Below are 24,642 nucleotides of genomic sequence, written 5' to 3'. Positions count from 1 at the left end.
GATCTATAGACAAAATGTTGCTGTTCATCTGTGCTAAACATCATTAAGAATTATTATATTTGCTTTTTTAAAATATTCTTTGTTAATATTAAATAATGTAGTTTAGAAGTAAATTTATTATCAATAATGAAGAAGTTGATACCTCAGAGGTCTTAAGTTTTCCATGGAAGAAGAGTAGTTTCATGAAATTTCTTCAAAACCAAAGAAAGAGGGACAGTTCCTGAAAATAAACAAGAGCTGTTAAAACATGAGCATGTGCCATATTGGTTCTTTACGAAGTGGGCTGTAACTTTGCCTACCAGTAATCATCTCATTTATGTAGATTCTCTAGTTTTATTGTTTTCATTTCAGTCCTTTTTTTATTTTCATAAAAAGTCTGATTTTTTTAAATGCATTTGGGAATCATTGATGATTTGGCCTTTGTTTATTATAGCTGTGTGATTCATGCTGCATGAATCGGTGTACATAGGCAATAATGGGAGAGAGCACTTCCCACAGTAGTGAGTTGTAATGTAGGTTGCAAGTTCCACTTGTTGATGTGCTTTTAAAAGCAACAGTTTCTTCAAAGCGATCACAGGTAATGCATTTCTTTGAATTATACAATAGTGAGTGTCAGGCTCAATGAGAGGCTGGTCCAAGGCAGCTTTTACCAGTAATGTGAAAAGATCAGTAGCTTGATGGAGAGGTTGAAGGGTTCGGATTGCTGTCTAATGTCATTCTGAATTAAAAAGCAGTGGACGTGTATGTGTGTTTTAAGGACAAACATTTATCTCCCAGTAAGCTTATCTAGGAAGTAAAAGAAAAGGTATCTTTTCTAGGTTTCCCCTGTGTGCTTCTTCTGGAGAATCAGTAGAGAACAGAAAAAGGGCTCAAGAGCAGACATAAGGAGAGCACAGGAATTGCACAGGCTCATTATAAATCATCATTATACAATTTTGATAAAATATGACTATGCAGCAGATCTGAGAGAAAAAATATGCTATTCTCAGGCTTAAACGTCCAAGGCACTGACACATAATTTAAGTACAAGAGTAATCCCTTTTCTGGATTAGGGACAGAGTGCTCAGCACCTTGCAGGACTGAGCCTGTGACTGTTACATATAGTTCTGGAGGGTGCTAGAGTGCAGTGACACATTAGTGAGGCATATTTTCCTCTTAAAATACATATGCAACACCTGTTTGTGTTAATGACCTTTATGTAGCTAGGGAAGGATATACCATAATATCTAAATGGGGTTGTGCTGCATCTGCCCCATCTGGTTTCACTTTCAAATGTATGGAAACCTGAGAGTTCAATAACACACCTTGCAAATGGTTACAGATAATGTTATCAGCTCTTAGCATGAGATTTCACTGTTTATTTATCCATCATTTAAGTTGCTTTTTACTTTTGTCTCATGAATATGTGCCAGAGAGCGTGAGCTTGCATTCTTTCTGCAACAGTAATGATAAATGTACCAGATACCTACTGTACTAGGTAGAATCTAATTATCTACTGCACTGGGTTGTGCAGCCTTGAGTGCTATGTATTTAATGGATAATACATTCATCTTTGGACTTAAGTTTGGAAATACAGGAGGACAGAGAAATAATTTTACATTTGTGGACTAAACCATTGTAGTCACTTCTGAAAGAAACATATAGCCACAATTAAGCAATGCCATCTTTTTTTCTCTTCTACAGTATTAAAAAATCCAATCTGTAAGTTATACAGATTTCCCACTTCTGACAACAAGTGGCTGCATATCCGAGAACAGATGTCTGAGAGCACTCTTTCCTTCCATGTTCCCAAGGAATTGATCAATCTGCACATAAAGGAGGATATGAGAAGGTAAGGGTAACAAAATTACAAAATAAAAACTGTTAATAACTTTTATTAGGTATTATTTCTTAGTTGAGGTAATATACATGATTATTGGTGAAGGCAAACTAAAATATTTTATGAAATGGCTAAGGAAATATGGTGATCTCACTGGCTGATAATTCATAGCTATGACAATAATCAGCACAATTCGTTTCTCTGAAATTCTAAGAGTCTAGTGACTATAAATTTTGAGCAGTGAATTGTGCCAAATACAGTCATGGCTCTGAACTTCTCAGAATCAACATTTGATTAATAATATAAATATTTTGAATAATTAACATTTTATAATCACAATAACACATGACATGGTGTGAACTGCTCTATAGAGAGCTTGGCTTTATGCCTAGCAGCATCAATGGTGCGGATTACTACAACACAGGCAATAAAATTCAATGCAGATGGAATGAAGTGTAGGAGTAGTGAATATACAAATCACTTTCCTATAATTAATTAATTTATATTTGTTAATTAAAAGTGTACCAGGTTTCAAATGTGGTGCTTTGTACAATCTTCCCATATGAATGCTCCTATCCAATCAAAAAAGGACTTCCAAGGAGCATAACAGAAAACACAGCCCAGGGAAAGGTGGACAGAAGCCAAAGGTGGCATTAATCCACTTTTGTGCCACCCAAATGCTTGGCTGCTGCCAGGGATGAAACAGCTTCCTGCCCGTGGATGCCCTGCAGCATAGAATTTCTGTAGTAAATAACAACACCATGGACACAATCCACCCTCTTTGCTCCCTAGTATGACTTCAGTGGGACCTGCAAGGTGGGAGGATCTAGGGCTACATACATAAGTTCTGTGCAGCTCCTGCAGTGGAAGAATTTTCACTCTGGTCTTTTGCAACTCCATTGCACCCCCTTTATACTACTGGAGCAGCATGTGAGGGCCAGAGTCATCCTACAATGCCTCTGAAGTCAATGGCAAAACTCCTCTTGTTGTCAGCTGTGGTGGATCCAGCCATTAGTCATACTATAGGTATTCGCCCTGGCTTAATCAGGAGATCTTCAACAAACCTGAAACTCAAAAAAGAGTCATACAAAAAGTGGAAACTAGGTCAAATTATGAATATAAATAAAACAACACAAGCTTGTATGGTCAAATGAGAAAGGTCAAGGCAAAAAATGAGATTAGACCACCTAAAGACATGAAGAACATTTTATAAACACAAGAGAAGCAAGAAGAAGACAAAGAAAAGTGTCAGCCCATTACACAATAAGGGGGCAAAGACAATAATGGAAAACACAGCAATGGACAAAGTGTTAAATGTCTTTTTTATTTCAGTTTTCACCAAAAAGGTTAGCAGTGATTGGATGACTAATATAGTGAAACCGGTAGGATTGAAGGCTAAAAAAGGAAAAGAACAAGCATTACTTATACAAGTTTTCAAGTGGATAGGGCCTTAGAATACTTAAGGAACTGGCTGAAGAGATCTCTGAGCCATTAGCAATTATCTTGGGAAGACAGAAGAGATCCCAGAGGACTGGAAAAGGTCAAATGTAGTGCCTATCTATAAAAAGGGGGAATAAGGACAACCAGGGAATTACAGACCAGTGAGCTTAACTTTGGTACTCAGAAAGACAATGGAGCAAACTATCAATCAGTTCATAAGCGTTTAGAAGAAAATCATGTCAGACCAGCCTAATATCTTGCTTTGACGTGGTAACCAGTCTTGTAAATAGGGGGGAAGCAGTAGATGTGAGAATCTTGACTTTAGTAAAACTTTTGATATCTCACGTGATCATCTCATAAATAAGCTAGCGAAATATAGCCTAGATGAACCTACTATAAGGTGGATGCACAACTGGTTTGAAAAGCCAACTCAGACAGTGGTTATCAATAGCTCACAGTCAAGCTGGAAGGGGATATTGAGTGGGGTCTTGCATGGATCTGTTCTTGGTCCAATTCTATTCAATATCTTCATAAATGTTTTGTATAATGACTTAGTGTATACATTTATAAAGTTTTTGGACAATACCAAGCTAGGAGGGGTTGCAGTCATTTTGGAGAACAGCATTAGAATTCAAACTGATCTTGACAGACTGGAGAAATGTTCTGAAATAAATAGGATGAAATTCAATAAGGACAAATGCAAAGTACTACACTTCGGAAGGAATAATCAATTGCACACATACAAAATGGTAAATGATTGCCTAGGAAGGATACCGCAGAAGAGGATCTGGGGGTTATAGTGGATCACAAACTAAATGTGAGTCAACAACGTAACACCATTGCAAAAAAAGCAAAGATCATTCTGGGATGTATTGGCACCTCTCTACTCAGCACTCATAAGGCCTCAGCTGGTGTACTGTGTGTAGTTCTGGGCACCACACTTCAGGAAAGATGAGGAGAAATTGGAGAAAGTCCAGAGGGAGAGAAACAAAAATAATGAAAGGTCTAGAAAACATGACCTATGAGGACAGATTGAAAAAATTATGTTTGTTTAGTTTGGAGAAGAGAAGACTTGGGAGGGACATAACAGTCTTCAAGTTCTTAAAAGGTTCTGATATCTCTAGCCATTGAGGATAGGACAAGAAGTAAAAGGCTTAAAATGCAGCAGGGGTGACTTAGGTTATACATGAGAACAAACTTCCTTACTGTAAGGGTATTAAGCATTGGAACAAGTTACCAAAGGAGGTTGTGGAATCTCATCATTGGAGGTTTTTAAGAAGAGGTTAGACAAAAACCTGTCAGGAATGGTCTAGTATCTGGGCAGAGAATTGAACTAGATGTCCCTTCCAGTCCAACATTTTCTTCAGATACAATGATGATGAGTGTGATGTAAAGCTTAGATTAATTATTGTAGTATTTGAGTCTACTCTTTAATATTGTTTATGCATTTATAGCCTGTCTCTGGGAATACACGTGTTCTGGGTTTGTTTTTGTTTTTTGTTATTTACATAAAGTATTGAAATCAAGTTACTCTGGCTGCACAGTTCAGTTGCTTTCCTAAATTTTATTGGTGAAAATAGTAAGAGATTATTTCACCTGTATTGTTTCTTGTGCATTAACATTACCAAAACCATTACAGAGTAGAAGTTCTGTATTGTAATAATGAGCATCTTGGGTGAGGCTATAACAACATAAAATAACAAGTATTTACATTTTAACTATAATTTAGTACTCTTATTAGAATAAGAAAGTGACTTTGGAAGAGTAAATAGTAAAAATACATCTGTCTTATCTGGCCCCCATCAGCATGGCATCTGCATGCCTGCCAAAGCTGAATAAATACATTTCATCAGCCTTCCACGGAGGAAGAAGAATTCTAGTCCACACTTGCTGGACCTAGGAGTGTAGAGGTAGGAGAAATCTGCTGCCCCGATCTCCTGTTTGAGTGGCACATCTCCCCAGAAGCACATACAGAAGATATCCATGTCTCTGCTTCCCTCTCATGTACATCATCTTTCCAGTGACAAATTTACAGAAGTTGCAGTTGCTCCAGAGCTGGGGCAGGTACTGACAGTTTCAATGTTGCTACTAGGATATCTGTTGAAACTTAGTAGAAAGAGTGTGTGTGTGTGTGTGTAAGTAAAATTAACTATGCTTTGGCAGAATGGGGGCGGGGGGGGCAAAAAGATGCCCACCACAAAGAGTGGCAACCTGGGTTAAGAATACGGGCAGCCAGTGGCTTCCATGATTAGGGCCCTTCCAAATTCATGACTGTGAAGAATGCATCATGGACCATGAAATCTAATCTCCCCTGCGAAATCTGGCTATTGTAGGGGAGACCAGATTTCACAGAGTTGGATGGCCAGAGAGCGGTGGCTGCTGGTCAGGAGCCCAGCTTTGAAGGCAGTGGCACTGCCAGGAGCAATGCAGAAGTGAGATGGCATGGTGTAGGGGGGTTGTTCCTTTCAGGCTGGCCTTACAGGTGGGCTAGTGGGCAACTGCCCAGGGCCCGATGGTCAGGGAGGTGCCCTGGCCACCTGCCACCCTCCACACACACACAGCCAGTTCAAGGCCCTTTGGCTCCCGAGCACCAGGCTCCACCTGTTAGTCCTGGACAGGTTGGGAGGGAAAGACTTCCTCTTCCTCTGCATAGGCCACTTCCAGGGCTGGGTCACGTCCACCATCTCCAGAAACCTTCCCTGAGTGCAGGAAGCTCTGCGGCTGCTGGCTGGGAGTCCAGTTCTGAAGTCAGCACTGTTGCCAGCAACAGCACAGAAGTAAGTGTGGCATGGTGTGGTATGGTATTACCATCCTGACTTCTGCACTGCTGCTGGCGGTGGTGCTGCCTTTGGAGCTGGGTGCCTAGCCAGCAGCTGCCCTCTGGCTGCTCAGCTCTGAAGGCAGCAACACAGAAGTAGGGGTTGGAATACCATGAGCCACCTACAACAGTGAACCCTCCACGACCCCATTTTGAGTTGGGACCCCCACAGTTAACAATACTGTGAAATTTTAGATTTAAATATCTGAAACTGTGCAGTTTACTGTTTTAAAAATCCTATGATGGTGAAATTGACCAAAATGGGCTGTGAATTTGGTAGGGCCCTCTCTATGATGGTGGTGGGATAGCAGCTGGGATGTGTGGCCACACTGTAAATGAATGAATGACTGATTTCTGTGGTAAATCACCTGGACAACTTTCAGCCATAACAATGGTTTATGTTTTGAGGGATTTTTCTAAAAGGAAAGAACCTAGGAAATTACTTTTAAAAAAAAAAAAAAGAGAGAGCTTTAGATTGATATTGACATCAAAAGCACTGGTAGCCGAATCATTGGCGGAATGTTTTGCTGTCAATGCTGTTCACATAGAACCAGTCAAAAAATGTGGGGAACTTCTGAAAATTTTAAATCAAATTTTCTTCAAAACTGGTTTCACTTTGTTATCTTTTAACCTGGATCTTCCCACTCCAACCTAATCTTCCACTTAACTTATCCTCCTCTCCCTCAAGCGTTAACCCCTTTATGGGCCTTCAGGTATCTTAAATCTGGAGGGAAGGGAAGGTGCCCTCAGGGGCTTAAGGTCAGATCTTTGCTATCACTCTGAAGTGCAGTCAGGTTCTGAGGCTAGAGGATGATTCTACTCAGGTCACTCAGCAAGGAGGGTTGAGCAGGCCCTGCCAAGAGAGATCTTTTTTATATATATATAACTTTAGGGGATTCATCCCTGATCATCTGCTTTCCTGTTTACAGATCTGTGGTGGTTATTATTAGGACTGTGTTTCTGTGTTGTACACCAGCAAATATCTTCGGTTTCACATTTTTTTGTATGATTTTATGGTGTATTTCCAGTTTATGGTGTTTATTTGTTCTGCTTTTGACAGATTTTGGGTAGGATATGAAGGAAATTGATGTTTGTTTCTGCTTATGTCCATCTTTCTTGAAAGAAAAGCAAATTAGTTTTTCAAACTTGATTGCAGATAAGGAAGGTATGTTCAGTTAAGTATGGTAAATTCTGCAAAAAAATTCAACCGCTGCACAGTACGACTCTCCAATAGTGAAACATAGCTTGTGCTGGTAGTAAATCAGAATGGCGAGAGAATGAGGATACTACAGTAGAAGCTTTTCTCAGCATATGTTTCACAAGTTTACCACTAGAATCTCTGTTAATCCTTGGGAACAAAATTTAGCCTTGATTGAAAGGGAGTTGCACCCACTTATACCAGAGATAAATTTGGCCCTTAGTGTTTATGATCACAATCCATAAACGAATTACAAGTATGAAGTGCTGAACTTTTCTTGAACCCTCTTTCCAGTGTACAAAGATAGCACAGTCAAGCTTTCCTTCTGCATTAGGCACATCTGTTCTCTTCTACCTTCAGTACACTTTTCTTGTACAAACATGTATAGTAGCCAATAAAAAAATATTTCATAATCCATTTGTCTGTTGTCTTAATTCTTTTTTAGAACATCGCAGAATACTGTGAAGTTCAGACCCTCATGTATTTTTCGGTGTTCCCTCTTTAATACTCAAATGTGATAGAGAAACTGATAATTTATCTTTGTTTTTTGGAGACCCTCAGCATCTCGTCAGTCTTTCGGGAATTGGTATAAATCTTCTTGAATTTGGCATGTGATGATTTAGAATGTGTCCGTTGAGCCATTGCATTGAGAACAGAAGAGACTGAAGCCACAGCAGAAGGAGTAGGATGAAAAGGCTGTGTTGAGGACATTTTTCATGACTTTTTAGTACTTTGCAAGATTTCTTTATGTACTCATCTAAGGATTTTTAAAAACCTTATTCTAAGTAAGTCTATACCATAATGACAATGATTTTCTCTGTCCATTTTTTTAAAGCATCAAAATGTGCAGTCATTGAAAAGATGTTAGTGCATATGTATATGCGTGTCTTTTCTGATAAACAGTGGGTTGAAGAAAAACCCTCTCTGCTACCTATCTATTGAGAAATGGCGTAAGAGAATAAAAAGAGTCCTGTGTAAATTAAACTGATTGCTTTCAATGAATAGCCCCTCTGGTCTTTAGACAACCCCTTTTACTAGAGTCTAAAGGACACAAGATAATAATTTTACCAAAATTATGTAGCTCTTTGTCTTCTTGCTCATAATTAGCTTTGGAGCAAAGGTTAATGCTGTGAAAAGCAAGCAGGAATTTTCAAAGCTGCCATAAAAAAACAACACTAGAAAGCAGCATATATTTGCTGCAAAAAAAATTACAGTGCCTTAAAAAGGTCTCTAATGCTGTGATTTGTTGTGTGATAGAGTTATCTGCAGATAAGCTTACTTTTACCATTCAACAATACAGGTGGGCCTGAAATGCTAAACACATTCTTTGCTGCCAATCAAGAGAAAATAAGGTGGAGGGAAAGAAATATGTAGTTTCCCTTCAAAGCACATTGATTAGTGGAGTATTTCTGAGAAGAGGATATAGAAGAAGCACAGTCCCTGTTTTAATTGTTGAAGTAGCAGAGCTTGAAAGGTAGTCACCATTGGAGGAGTTTGAGAATTGAGAAACTCAAAGATCTCTAATAGAACGCTTTTGAAAAGCAAGATACAATGATGTATTTCACTTTAATACACAGAGTTTTACACCAGGAGGAACATATTTTCCTCTCTATGTGCACTTTTTGCAGCTATTAATGTAAAGAAAATAAGGGTCCAATTCTATCCTTGTGTGTGTATATACATCCAGCTCCCACTGACATCTGCTATCCAATTATGGAATGTTACAATTTTTCTAACAGTAAAAGAAAAAGGTATATGCATGTATCCATAGAAGATGATATATGTGATCTAGAAACAACGTGGTAGAGGAACTCTGATTTTTCCATATAATTATGCTTGGGGGAGTACAATTTTTATATTTTATAATTTTGATGGATAGTGATGTTTTAAGCATTTTTTTAATTAATAATTTAAATGTTCACAGTTGCAGGAAATTCTGATGGGGCAGGCGATAATTATGTAATGATGCTAAGCATTAAGATTAAAATTTTTTAAAGCTTTATAGCACAAATTATCAACATCATATATCACATACCTAAATTCCGTAGGTCAAACTGTAATGGGTTCTCAAACAGCATTTTTCTTTCTTTGCCTATCTCTAAATTTTTATTATTATTGATGGAGATATTTTTTCATTGTTTTGGGTATGATGAAATTTATATTATCAATATTTACTGATAAAAATCGAATCCTTCCAACACTGCTTGTAACAGAGGGTATGTCTACACTGCAATCAGAGGTGTCGCTGTACTTGTTGATGTGTTCTGCTTGATAACAATCCAAAGCAGAGCAGACTGATGCATATTCATTTTAATCATCATGAGTCAGATGCCACCAGGAGAAGGTTGATTTTCTTTTTTGGTGGTTTGGGTTTTGTAGTTTCCATGTCGGAGTGTTGCTCTTTTAAGACTTCTGAAAGCACGCTCCACACCTCATCCCTCTCAGATTTTGGAAGGCACTTCAGATTCTTAAACCTTGGGTCAAATGCTGTAGCAGTCTTTAGAAATCTCACACTGGTACCTTCTCTGCATTTTGTCAGATCTACAGTGAAAGTGTTCTTAAAATGCGCAACATGTGCTGGGTCATCATCCGAGACTGTTATATCATGAAATATATGGCAGAATGCAGGTAAAACAGAGCAGGGGATATACAATTCTTCCCCAAGGAGTTCAGTCACAAATTTATTTAACACATTATTTTTTTAACGAGCATCATCAGCATGGAAGCATGTCCTCTGGAATGGTGGCAGAAGCATGAAGGGGCATACAAATATTTAGCATGTCTGGCACGTAAATACATTGCAGAAATGCCATGCTACAAAAGTGCCATGCAAATACCTGTTCTCACTTTCTGATGATGTAAATAAAAAGAGGGCAGCATTATCTCCTGTAAAAATAAACAAACTTGTTTGTCTTTTAGTGATTGAACAAGAATCAGGACTGAGTGGACTTGTAGACTCAAAGTTTTACATTGTTTTGTTTTTAAGTGCAGTTATGTAACAAAAATAAATCTACATTTGTAAGTTACACTTTCACGATAAACAGATTGCACTATAGTGCTTGTATGAAGTGAATTAAAAATACTATTTCTTTTTAATTACAAATATTTGTACTGTAACAATGATAGATAAAAATAATATAAAGTGATCACTGTACACATTGTATTCTGTGTTGTAATAGAAATCAATTTATTTGAGAATATAGAAAAATATAAAAAAAACTCACATTTCAATCAGTATTCTATTGTTTAACAGTGAGATTAATCATGATTAATTTTTTTGAGTTAATCGCGATTAATCGACAGCCCTAATTTTAAGAGAAAGGCCTAATTTAGAAAACTAATATTTAATGTTTATAAACTACTAATCTACTCTTTATATAAGATTTCAAATAGGTATTTAATGATTACTAGAGAACAAAATCATTACCATTTCATGTCTGTTTCATAGCCTATGTGAAATGAGCTGGTTTCAGTCGAATTGCTAATGGACACTTAATAAAGAACACTAATACCAACTGTGTAAATAAGGGTGCTGCTCGCTTTGGTGTTTTTCTTAAGTGTTCATCTGGCATTCGTGCATCAGCATGAGAACTGAGCTATTCTCTCTCCCTTAATGTGCGTGAGGGGGAGCTCACTGGCTGCTGGCAGTATTTTGTGAAAATATGTTAACTGCCAAAGTAATGGACAAAGATCAGCAAATAGCAAGTACTTTAGTTTCCAGTGGTGTCAGCCCAACTATTATCATAACTACATTTATTATGAAAAATATCTATGTATTCATACACACATGAATACATGTTCAACAACCAAATAGCTTAACTAGCTACCATCCATCCCCAGGATTCATTCTGCTTAATCTTCAGCCTTGCAGCTACATTCACTAGGTCAAAACATCAGCATTGCGGAATCCATATATGTCACTAAAAATCCAAAAGGAAATCCTTTGTCAAATTATCTGTTATCCTGTACATTCTTTTGAGGGCTGATTTAAAGGAAACTGAGATCACTTTACCATCATACACAAACAAGCATAGCTACATTGTATTGGGCTTTTGGTACTTTTTTCCCCACCTGCCACTTGAGTTTATCCCACAGGCAGGGCTGGCTCCACGCACCAGCTCAGCAAGCAGGTGCTTGGGGTGGCCAAGGCGAAGGGGCGGCATGTCGGGCTCTTCGGCGTCAATTTGGTGGTGGGTTCCTCAGTCCTTCTCAGAGGGAAGGACCTGCCGCTGAATGCCGCCAAAGAAGAAAGCGGCACAATCGCAGCTTTTTTTTTTTTTCCCCCGCCGCTTCGAGCAGCAAAAACCCTGGAGCCGGCCCTGCCCACAGTTATCATTAATATTTTCATTTTGCAACCAGTGCTCAACAGAAGAAATGCCCACTTTCAATAGCACAGAAAGTTAAAGATCTTGGCTCTCCACTGGATTGAGTTGTTCAGAAGAAAACTTGTCTAATTTGCTGAAACAGTTTTGCTCACTTAAGTTGAAATACTTAAACAAAGCAAAGCAAAACACTAAAATGGTTTTAACAGTCCCCAGAGAACAATGACCACTTGCCATTAATTCATAACACTTCTTTAAAAATAACTAATTTCTTGCCATAATTATTGTTTATATTTGATTTTTAAAGTGTCTAAATTTATACTGGTATAAATCTGCTGCCATTGAAGTCAACAGCAAAACTCAAATTGATGTCAGTGGAAGTAGGATTGGGCTCTTTTTTTAAAAAAAGAATAATGTCATTACCAGTGTTACCTATCACATCTTAGATTGTGAAAATGAAGATAAATGACCTCATTCACTTTTATCTAATTATATTATTTACTTTTTTACTCAGTGTGAACGGTAAAACTACACTGGTCAGATTCTAGCCAGTTTCACTCTCTGGGTCATATATATTAACAGAACACTGCAATGCTTTGGTTGTCAGCATTAAAAAAAATAACTGTTTTCAATTGCACTTAAAATAAACATGTCTATTAATGCTGGGTCAAATCCTTGTGCTTTTTCCTAAATAAGGGCTATAGGATTTAGCTTAAGAAGTTATGAAGAACTTCTTCATTTTACAAAACCTACATTTTGTTAAAGGTTATGGGTCCAATCCTTGGGTCTGGCTCAACTCCACCACCTTTTTTTCCCCCTCACGTGCACCTTCCCAAATGCTAGAGTTGCCTGAAGGTTAATTCAGTTGCTGCTGCAAGTAAGATCTGCTTCAAGACTGCTGTAACTCATGCCTGACTGCAATGACCCTAAAAAAGGCTATTATGAGTGGATAGCTGAACGTGATCCGAGAGCCTCTTAATGCCCACTGGAAGGCGGCTTGTTACAGGAATCTCCTGATTCTGGGTCTGTATGTTCTAGTTCACCAAAGAATGTCAGGTGAGGTCTTAAATGAAAGCCAGGGTCATGCTGGTTAGTAATATCATTGTGAAATGTATGTAGAGACACTGTGTAAGAAGTTAAGTGTATATATACATCTCTACCCCGCTATAACGTGACCCGATATAACACAGGTTCACATATAGCGTGGTAGCAGCGGGGCTCTGGTGGGGCTTTAAAGGGTCCGGGACTCCGGTGCTGCGGGGAGCCCCAGGCCTTTTAAATCACCACCGGAGCGCTGCCACTGCTACCCCGGGACTGTGGCAGCAGGGCTCGCCGGCGATTTAAAGGGCATGGGGCTTCGGCTGCTGCAGGGAGCCCTGGGCCCTTTAAATCACCACTAGAGCCCTGCCACCGCTACCTCGGGGCTGTGGCAGTGGGGCTCGGGCAGCACTTTAAAGGATCCAGGGCTCTGGCTGCTGTGGGGAGCCCGGGCCCTTTAAATCCCACTGGAGCCCTGCCGCCGCTATCCCGGGGCTGCAGCAGTGAGGCTCACCGATTTAAAGGGCCCAGGCTCCCCGCAGCAGCCGGAGCCCGGTGCTCTTTAAATCACCGCTGGAGCCCCGCTGCTACTACCCCGATATAACAGGGTTTCAGCTATAACGCAGTAGGGATTTTTGGCTCCCCACGACCGCATTATAGCGGGGTAGAGGTGTACTAAAAATACTTTCTTAGAGTCTATATCAAGGTATGAGTCACCAGCAGAGATTTTAAAAAAACAGATTGTTTGCCAGACAAGATATGTTTATTCTCCCCTCTTTCTCTCTCTCTCTCTCTCTCTCTCTCTCTCTCTCTCTCTGATGTAAATTAAGGTTGTAAGCTAATACGAATATATGGAATTATTGTCAACAGGGAAGCAGCACACAAGAAAAACAAGTCATGGATGGTTATATTGTGTCTTACTACAGACAATGTATTTTGGGGAATATAAGTACAAGGCAAAGAAGACACCTGCCCATAGTGTCCCCTAATAAGGCCTACAGGACTCATGATATCTTTTTTCAAAATAAATATGAAGCATGATGCTCATCTGGAGTTTAGTGTGGAAGTTTAAAATATTAGTGGCTTTTGCCAATATTCTTTCCTTTAATCATAAATGATAGTAATCAAAAAACACAAAATAAAGTAAGTAGTATTTGGACATTTAGAATTTTATTACAACTTTTCTCATCTTTACTTCTACCATCTAGCTCAATGATGGTAAGTCATTACAATTCCTTTTTTGAGTTATGGTTGAAAATATTTTCTTATGATGTCTATGTTATATCTAGTCCATTTGGGTATTTCATGAAGCTAAAATGCCAGTAAACATCACCTTTATAATTATTAGCTGAGAATACATATGAGGGTGCAAGACAATAGACTTAAGTAGCAGGAGAGAAAGAGAGAGACTGACTGTAAGTACTATGGTTTATAACCAAACAAGAATAAGCTAAGATATGTAGCATTAGATCTTTAAAAATGTCTTTCTGTTCCTTTAATAATAGAACTTTACCCTTCTATAGCATATTTTATCTGAGGGTCCCAAATCACGTTACAAATATTAGTTAAGCCAAATAACAACACTGTGAGAGAAAGGCAAACAGCATCAGTATACCCTTTTTACAGAATGACAGGTGGAGTTATTAGTTCAGATTCTCAGGCTCCAATAAAGTCAATAGAGCTACACCAATTTACAACAGCTGAGAATCTCCTCTACAGCGTAGTTGGCTCAACTCCAGCTCTACAAGGCTAAAACAGAGCTCTTACTCGTCCCCCTTCACCCAAGTCATCATCCTTTCTTGATCACTGTGGGCATCAGCACCATCCTTCTGTCACTCAGGTCCATAAGTTGGGCATCATCTTTGACTTTGAAGTCTCTCTTGGTCCTCACATCCAGGCTATATCCAAGCCTCTCTTGTCTTTTCTGCATAACATCTCTAAGGTCTTGTCTTCACTACAGAGCTAAATCGGTGCAGTTCTAGTGCAGACACGCTAAATTGATGGGAGAGCGCTCTCCCATTGATTTCTCATAGACTCATAGACTCTGTATTCCATCTCAAAGAGAGGCGGAAGCCATGTCGGCGAGAGAGCGTCTCCCATTGACATAGCGTAATGTGGACCCTGGAGTAAGTAGATCTAAGCTATGTCGACTTGAATTACGCTACTAACGTAACTCAAATTGTGTAGCTTAGATCAACCAGCAGGGGTAGTGTAGACCAGGTCTAAGATAAGACCTTTCATATCTATCCACACAGCTAAAACTCCCATAGAGGCTCCGATCATCTCATATGTCAGTTACGGCAACATCCTTCTCTCTAGCTCTGACAAATGCAGTCTTTCCCTGCTCACATCCATGCAGAATGCTGCTGCAAAGATTGTTCTTCTAGTCCATTTCTTTGACTGTTACCCCTTTCTTCACATCTCTCTACTGGCTCCTCCTTAATCACAACAAATATAAAATACTTTTGTTCACTTTCAAGGCCCTTCACTGCCTACCTGCAACCTATCATTTCCCATTCACTATCAAGATGTCAACTCCTGCCTCTGATAGGCCCATGATGCCAGTCTCCATTGCCCACTTGTTAAATTTTCAAAACAAGCACTTTTTGCTTTCTCCCATACTGTCCCTTACTCTTGGAGGAGCTCCTTGTAAACATCCACAAAGCTACCTCAAAATCTTCCTTCAAAATCCTCCCTCACTGTGATGCCTTAAAAAAACAAAACAAAAAGAAAAACAAAAAAAACCAAACAAACAATGGCTGGGCCACCGGTATGCTGACACCATTGCCTGAAAGAGTTACTGGCGTACAAGACTCCAACTCAACTGCAGGTTTTCCTACCTTTCCACCCTGACAGAAGGCGCAGACTTTTCAAGTGGCCCCTCACGTTTACATGCAGGTTAGTTTGGAACTGTCGTCCTTCTGCCTACACACAGACATCTCCATTTCTCCTACTGAACTCCTGCACCAAAGGTGGCCAAAGTGTGCTTTGCAGGGTTTTATAAGGATCACATGGCTATGCTCATTTTAATAGTGCAATCCATGAATGACTGCATTAGAGTGACTGCAATTTGATCCATAGCGTAAAACAGTATGTAGCCCTTGCCCTTGTGTCAAGTTTCCAGTTTGGCTCTTGGTTAGGTAAACTCTGAGCATCCCTGTTCCACATGGCTCGAAAGGAATGTCCAGACTAATACTCTGCATTTTGACTTTCAAAAATACGTGGATGATTACTAGTGTGGGTGCAGGATTTTAAGTAAAGGTAGCTGAAATAGTTATGGAGAATATCCTTTATTATTAATATATTTACTATTTGTACAGTGTCTAGAGTGTGCTACCACCGTAATGACCATAATAATAGCAAAAGTCACTTTGTTATTCCCATGGCTCTGAGAATGCCTGAATTGCTTAGAAGTCTAAAGTTCTCTAGAGGAAACATATTTAGTACTGACCATACAAAGTAATGACATTTGAAGGGAATATTTTGAGCTATTCATACACATTACTGGGTTCTCAATTAACTAGGTCAAGTCATGGAAAAAGCCTGGGATGAAATCTTAACCTCAATAAAGTCAATGTCAAAGCTATCACTGACTTCAGTTGGGACAGGCTTTCACCCCAGCTATCATTGTGGGGAGCTCAATGAAGAACTCCATGCAATGCTCAGTGATGGCTAAAAACACCAAACAGAATATTAGGATGTATAAGGTACATGCTGGAGAATAAAATGGAAAATATGCTCTTTTGAAGTCAATGGCACACTCTCATCTGGGATACTGTGCTTTGGTCACTCCATCTTAAAAAAGATTATAGTAGGAATAGAGACAAAGACTGGAGATGAGAAGGATTGGGGCAAGGACAGACTTTTATATGAAGAGAAGTTGCAAAGACTGGGATTATAGAAGAGATAAATGTGAGGAGATACGATAAAAATACACAAAATAATGAATGAGACAGTGATAATCCAACAACAAGGGGACATCCAATGCAACTGAAAGGTGGTAAATCCAGACCCAGTAAAAGGAAATACTCTTTCATACAAAAATAATTAGCCCGTGGAATCCATCGCCACAACATATCAGAGGCCAAGTGTTTAGCAAGATGCAAAAAAACCCTAGTTATTTACAGGGAGTATATTTGCATAAACAATAATCAATATCAAAAGCAAAGATTATGGATTGTATTGTGTAGTGTGTGTGTGTGTGTGTGTGCGTGGAGGCTGCTAGGGGCAGTGGGCTGGGAGAGCAGCGGAGCCCTGATTAGGGGGCGGGGCTTACCTGATTAGGGGTCCTATATAAGTAGCCAACCAGTCAGGCAGTGGCACAGGAGCCAGCAAACAGAGCTGTAAATGGGGGAGTTTCAGAGGGAGTTTGCAGGGCAGACTAAGACAGAGGAACTGACAAGCTAGTTAAGGGATATGGTGGTGGTCTGGTGCCTGCTAGGGGGTTGTGGTGTGTTGACTACCAGGCTTTAGGTGGGAAGGCTATGACTGATACAGAGGTAGCAGTGAAAGACACAATGAGGATGACTGGATGTGGAAGCTGCGGCATGTACATGATCCTGGAGGGGGTGCCTGAAAAGAGTTTTGTCTGCATGAAGTGCCACCTGATAGGGCTGATGGAAGAAAAGATCCGAGGACTGGAGATGCAAGTGGAAACTCTGGTCGAGTTTAGAAGGGAGTTTGAGCAGATGATGGAGCACAGACACAAGGAGGCTGAAGGGATAAGCTCAGATGTGAAGATAAAAGCAGGACCAAAGAATTCAGAGGAGAGACTGCTGGGGGAGGAAAGTGGACAGTGGAAGCATGTGACTAAGAGAACCAGGCAGAGGAAAAGACGGGCCAGTGAAGGAGAAATAGAACTCAGGAACAGGTTTGCAGAGTTGGAAAATGAAGAAGAGCTGATAGTCCTACAAGAGGAGGGGAGGAGTCAATGGAGGCAACACCAAATATGAGCCCCAGGAGGATTGCAAGGGGGAATAGGATTCGAGAGGACTTGCAGCCAGTGGGTGCGGGGGATAGACCGGAGAACCACACTGTCACCAGGAAAAGGCAGGTCTATGTGATTGGAGACTCCTTACTGAGAAGAATAGACAGGCCTCTAACTAGAGCTGATCGGGAGAACAGAAGGGTGTGCTGTCTGCCGGGTGCTAAGATACAAGATGTGGACCTGAGGCTGAAAAGGATCCTAGCGGGAGCGGGGAAGAATCTGTTGATTGTCCTTCATGTAGGAACAAATGATACGGCTAGATACTCTCTGGAATGTATCAAGGGAGACTATGCCAGATTGGGGAAGACGCTTAAGGAAATCGAGGCTCAGGTGATCTTCAGTGGGATTCTGCCAGTTCCTAGAGAAGGGCAACAAAGGTGTGACAAGATTATGGCGATCAACAGATGGCTCAGGCAGTGGTGCTATAAGGACGGCTTTGGGATGTACGGCCATTGGGAAGCATTTACGGACAGAAGACTGTTCTCTCGGGATGGACTTCACCTGAGTAAGGAGGGAAATAGACTTCTAGGATGGAGGCTCGCCGACCTGATTAAGAGAGCTTTAAACTAGAAATTTGGGGGAGATAGTTGGGAGATGTCCAGGAGATCTCCACGCCGGAATTTAACCTTGAGAGGGGAGTAAACAAAGTAAGAGGGGATACAGCCGTGGACAGAAGAATTGGCATAAGGAGGAAGGGTAGTGTAGATAGCAGACTAACAGGTGATGCTGGTGGTAGAATGTCTGTGCCTAACAGGGTAAAGAATGTGAGTGAAGCCAAACGGCAAAAATTAAGATGTCTGTACACTAATGCGAGGAGCCTAGGGAACAAAATGGAGGAACTAGAGCTACTGGTGCAGGAAGTGAAACCGGATATCATAGGGATAACAGAAACATGGTGGAATAGTAATCATGACTGGAGTATGGGTATTGAAGGCTGTGTGCTGTTTAGGAAAGACAGAAATAAAGGCAAAGGTGGTGGAGTAGCATTGTACATCAATGAAGAGGTTAATTGTAAAGAAATAAAAAGTGATGGAATGGACAAGACAGAGTCTGTCTGGGCAAAAATCACACTGGGAAAAAAGCTACTAGAGCCTCCCCTGAGATAGTGCTTGGGGTGTGCTACAGACCGCCAGGATCAGATTTGGATATGGATAGAGACCTCTTTAATGTTTTTAATGAAGTAAACACTAATGGGAAATGTGTGATCGTGGGAGACTTTAACTTCCCAGATATAGACTGGAGGACAAGTGCTAGCAAGAATAATAGGGCTCAGATTTTTCTGAATGTGATAGCTGATGGATTCCTTCACCAAGTAGTTGAAGAACCAACAAGAGGGGATGCCATTTTAGATTTGGTTTTGGTGAATAGTGAGGACCATATAGAAGAAATGGTTGTAGGGGACAACCTTGGTTCGAGTGATCATGAGCTAATTCAGTTCAAACTAGATGGAAGGATAAACAAAAATAGATCTGGGACTAGGGTTTTTTATTTCAAAAGGGCTAACTTTAAAGAATTAAGGAAATTAGTTAGGGAGGTGGATTGGACTGAAGAACTTGTGGATCTAAAGGCAGAGGAGGCCTGGAATTACTTTAAGTCGCAGCTGCAGAAACTATCACAAGCCTGCATCCCAAGAAAGGGGGGAAAAAAACCATAAGCAGGAGTTGTAGACCAAGCTGGATGAGCAAGCATCTCAGAGAGGTGATTAAGAAAAAGCTGAAAGCCTACAAGGAGTGGAAGAAGGGTGGTATTAGCAAGGAAAGCTACCTTAGTGAGGTCAGAACATGTAGGGATGAAGTGAGAGAGGCTAAAAGCCAAGTAGAGTTGCACCTTGCAAAGGGAATTAAAACCAATAGTAAAAGGTTCTATAGCCATATAAATAAGAAGAAAACAAAGAAAGAAGTGGGACCGCTAAACACTGAGGATGGAAAGGATGTTAAGGATAACCTAGGCATGGCCCAATATCTAAATAAGTACTTTGCCTCAGTCTTTAATAAGGCTAATGAGGAGCTTAAGGGTAATGGAAGGATGACAAACGGGAATGAGGCTATGGAGGTGGATATTACCACATCTGAGATAGAACCCAAACTTGAACAGCTTAATGGGACAAAATCGGAGGGCCCAGACAATCTTCCTCCGAGAATTTTAAAGGAACTGGCGCATGAAATTGCAAGCCCGTTAGCGAGAATTTTTAATGAATCGGTAAATTCAGGGGTTGTACTGTACGACTGGAGAATTGCTAACATAGTTCCTATCTTTAAGAAAGGGAGAAAGAGTGATCCGAGTAACTATAGGCCTGTTAGTTTGACGTCTATAGTATGTAAGGTCTTGGAAAAAATTTTGAAGGAGAAAGTAGTTAAGGACATTGAGGTCAATGGTAATTGGGACAAATTACAACATGGTTTTACTAAAGGTAGATCGTGCCAAACCAACCTGATCTCCTTCTTTGAGAAGGTGACAGATTATTTAGACAAAGGAAATGCAGTAGACCTAATTTACCTCGATTTCAGTAAGGCATTTGACATGGTTCCACATGCGGAATTATTAGTCAAATTGGAAAAGATGGGGATCAATATGAAAATTGAAAGGTGGATAAGGAACTGGTTAAAGGGGAGACTACAACGGGTAGTGCTGAAGGGTGAACTGTCAGGCTGGAAGGAGGTTACTAGTGGAGTTTCTCAAGGATCGGTTTTGGGACCAATCTTATTTAACCTTTTTATTACTGACCTTGGCACAAAAAGCGAGAATGTGCTAATAAAGTTTGCGGATGACACAAAGCTGGGGGGTATTGCTAACACAGAGAAGGATCGGGATATCATACAGGAAGATCTGGATGACCTTGTAAACTGGAGTAATAGTAATAGGATGAAATTTAATAGTGAAAAGTGCAAGGTCATGCACTTAGGGATTAATAATAAGAATTTTAGATATACATTGGGGACGCATCAGTTGGAAGCAACAGAGGAGGAGAAGGACCTTGGGCTATTGGTTGATCACAGGATGACTATGAGCCGCCAATGTGATATGGCTGTTAAAAAAGCTAATGCGGTTTTAGGATGCATCAGGCGAAGTATTTCCAGCCAAGATAAGGAGGTGTTAGTACCGTTATATAAGGCACTGGTGAGACCCCACCTGGAATACTGTGTGCAGTTCTGGTCTCCCATGTTTAAGAAGGATGAATTCAAACTGGAACAGGTTCAGAGACGGGCTACTAGGATGATCCGAGGAATGGAAAACCTGCCTTATGAAAGGAGACTCAAAGAGCTTGGCTTGTTTAGTCTAGCCAAAAGAAGGCTGAGGCGGGATATGCTTGCTCTTTATAAATATATTAGAGGGATTAATATTAGGGAGGGAGAGGAATTATTTAAGCTTAGTACCAATGTAGATACAAGAACAAATGGGTATAAACTGGACACTAGGAAGTTTGGACTTGAAATTAGACGAAGGTTTCTAACCATTAGAGGAGTGAAGTTCTGGAACAGCCTTCCAAGGGGAGTAGTGGGGGCAAAAGACATATCTGGCTTTAAGACTAAGCATGATAAGTTTATGGAAGGGATGGTATGATGGGATAGCCTAATTTTGGCAATTGATCTTTGATTATCAGCAGATAAGTATGCCCAGTGGTCGGTGATGGGATGTTGGATGGGATGGGATCTGAGTTACTGCAGAGAATTCTTTTCTGAGTGCTGCCTGGTGAGTCTTCCCCACATGCTCAGGGTTTAGCTGATCGCCATATTTGGGGTCGGGAAGGAATTTTCCTCCTGGGCAGATTGGCAGAGGCCCTGGAGGTTTTTCGCCTTCCTCTGCAGTGTGGGGCATGGGTCACTTGCTGGTGGATTCTCTGCAGCTTGAGGTCTTCAAACCACAATTTGAAGACTTCAATAACTCGGACATAGGTTAGGGGTTTGTTATAGAAGTGGATGGGTAGGGTTCTGTGTCCTGCTTTGTGCAGGGGGTCAGACTAGATGATCACATTGGTCCCTTCTGACCCTAGAATCTGAGTCAAAGCACTTCGGAAGGGATATAAACCCTTAAGCTTCAGGACATGAGCCAGTCTCTTATTACTAAGGATTAAGAGGACACCAGAGAGTGTCCTCCTAACAGCCTACTGCCAGGCTTCTTCCTGAAGCAGCTGATATTGGTCGTTGCACGTCTCCTGGAATGGTGGTTGAAGCATGAAGGGACATATGAATCTTCAGCACTTCTGATACATAAATATCTTGCGATGCTGCTACAACAGTGCCATGTGAATGCCTGTTCTCACTTTCAGGTGACATTTGTAAACAAGAAGCAGGCAGCATTATCCCCTGCAAATGTAAACAAAGTTGTTTGTCTGAACAAGAAGGACTGAGTGGACTTGCGGGATCTAAAATTTTACTTTTATTTTATTTTTTAATGTAGTTTTTTGTACATAATTCTACATTTGTAAGTTCAGCTTTCATGATAAAGAGGTTGCACTATAGTACTTATATTAGATGAATTGAAAAATACTATTTCTTTTGTTTTTTTACAGTGCAAATACTTGTAATAAAAAATAAATATAAAGTAAGCACTGTGCACTTTGTATTCTGTGTTGTAATTGAAAACAATATATTTGAAAATGTGAAAAACATCCAAAAATATTTAAATAAATGGGATTTTATTATTAACAGTGCGATTAATCGTCATTAATTTTTTTAATCGCTTCACAGCCCTACTTAACATTCTGTATTTGGGCTAACGCCATCTTTTTTTCCTTTTGATGCAGGAATCAGGACCTAAAAGAGCTGGGAGAACTTGCTCCACATTGGGACAATATGCGTAAAAATGTTGTTGCACACTGTGAACAGATGCTGAACATGTACCAGGATACTCTTGCAGATCTTGGGAAACATACAGGTATGGAAATAATCTCTATCCTCCGGCAGAGGTAATGAGTATCTTGTACAATGGACGTTTCATTCTACTGTATTCAAAGAGAGTTAAACACAATTCACAATGGGAGTAGTTGTTGGGGGAAGAGGAGAGATTGTATATTGTGCGTATGAGTTGCATATTGCAAAGGGGTTCAGTTACATGCCCAAATCCTGTCATGTGTTACTAAAATTTGTGCATACAATTCCCACAGAAAAAAACTTCAAAAAAAATTAGTAGCTTGTTCTCCCAACATTTATGAGATACTAATAAGCACCCTACTTCTGAGCACATTTCCTGGCAAAAAGTGAAGTCTGCACTACCTTTCATACACCTCAGTTCATTTTCAGGATTTACACGGTTCATAATCATACAAGTGAGTAAACCACATGGGACAGTAGGTGTATCTGACATCCATATCATTACTCCACATACAGTATCCTACAGGTAGTCCACACAGCTTGTTCATTGCAGCCAACCAGTCACTAAAGATATTAAAGAGTAACAACAAAATGCAGCCACCTTTTCAAGGACATCTGTTGAGAGAGTTGCTTTTAAAGGCATATCAGCCAGCAGCAGATCCCATATTTCCCCTCCCTGATGTGTTAGAGGCATTGCCCACATCCAGGAAAGCATTGAACTCTGGGCAACCTATCATCAAACAGTTGCTGTGCGTTACCACCAGGGGTCCAAAAGTGCAGCTATTTGCAACTCTACTTTTGCCATACAGGAGGCATTATGTGCTGATGTGAAGTGCAAAGGATAGCTGGCTTGGCGCTGGCTCTGTAAACATACTACACAGCACTCTACCCATAGACTGTAATGCATAAATAGGGGGGTTTGTCCGTGTGCCAAACTCAATACAACATCTGTGACAAATTTGCTGTGCACCATATGCATGGGAAATTGGCCAGTTTCTCTACCAGCGATACTCACACCAAATGAGAGCTGAGCAATTAATGCATAATAATTAACTCTTTCAATTACACATTTGTTGGTGATTCACAATTTGTCCACATACAGATTCTAATTTTCTCTAATTTACCTGACATTCAGTATTATTTGCTGAATATCCTTACTGTTTGTTTATTATACTTGTTTAATGCTTCTGATAATCTCTGTAAATTAAGTTTGGGCACATAGGTTGTTTCTAGGTAGTTTGTTATGAATATTCAATATTTAAAATTTCAATGTGTTCTGAATGGACAGAGTTATTTTTGCTTTCTCTCTGAGTAGAATGCTTTAAAGCAGGTTTCAGGTGCCAATAGACAGAACTATAACTTTGAAATTTGCTTTCCAGGACTATGCTGCATGAGTCACATAAAGCTTGCTATTTCAGCAAACAATCCCAGCAGTAAATGTGCTTGCTAAGGGTCCAATTCTACAACTTGCTATGCATAGGCTGACTCCAGACCTCCATTGAAATCAATGGATCTCTGTGAGGTACAGGGAGCGTGCCCAGAATATTTGTGGAAAGTAAATATAAAAGGAGCATGAACAGTTGTAGAAAATTCATTTAAAAATTCCAATAAAAGATTAGAGACGTTTAAAAAGTATTTGCCCAGTTCCATCTCTAGTATCTTCTGTTTTAGCTAATGAAACTGCCTCTTGTGTATGCTGAGAAAAATGGAGTAACCACAGTTTTAAAGTGAATGTTTACCTCAAACAATGCACAGCAGAGTAATCTCCATCTGTATGCTGAACTGGACACAAGTAATTATGACATAATTACTACCTTGTGTAAAATATTTCAGAGACAAGTCTTTTCATCCATTAACATTTTGGAGAAAAAAATTCACTTTTATCATTCTTCCTTCTTCCTGTTCAATACTGAGCATACTATAACACCTAAGGGTGGATTTCATTTACACACATGCACGATCTCTCTCTTACACTCCCACCCCCAAAGAACATCTGTTCAGAATAGCTTTCCATTAGACTAGATGCTGTATAAACGTCAGAGAGTCACTTGTTTGCAAGGATGTGGTTAAGAGGTTGCATTAGATAAAGGATTCATCTGCCATCCTCTGAAGTATTTGGTACTGGCCATTATTGTAGACAGGATACTGCAATAAATGAACCACTGGTCTGATTCATTATGGCAATTCCTATGTTCCTTTGTTCGAGCTG

General features: G+C 40.0%; 1 protein-coding gene across 1 annotated transcript in view; it reads left to right on the top strand.

Moving 5' to 3' along the window:
• Positions 1–24,642, top strand: part of INPP4B (inositol polyphosphate-4-phosphatase type II B) — a 508,181-nt gene that overhangs the window by 310,098 nt on the left and 173,441 nt on the right. The window contains exons 13-14 of the mRNA XM_050946302.1: positions 1,684–1,831; positions 22,367–22,497. Coding sequence (XP_050802259.1) covers positions 1,684–1,831; positions 22,367–22,497 — 279 coding nt within the window. The remainder of the gene's footprint in view (positions 1–1,683; positions 1,832–22,366; positions 22,498–24,642) is intronic.

Source organism: Gopherus flavomarginatus, chromosome 3 (genome assembly GCF_025201925.1).
Source record: "Gopherus flavomarginatus isolate rGopFla2 chromosome 3, rGopFla2.mat.asm, whole genome shotgun sequence".
Lineage (NCBI taxonomy): Eukaryota > Metazoa > Chordata > Testudines > Testudinidae > Gopherus > Gopherus flavomarginatus.
This window is presented reverse-complemented; position numbering and strand designations above follow the sequence as displayed.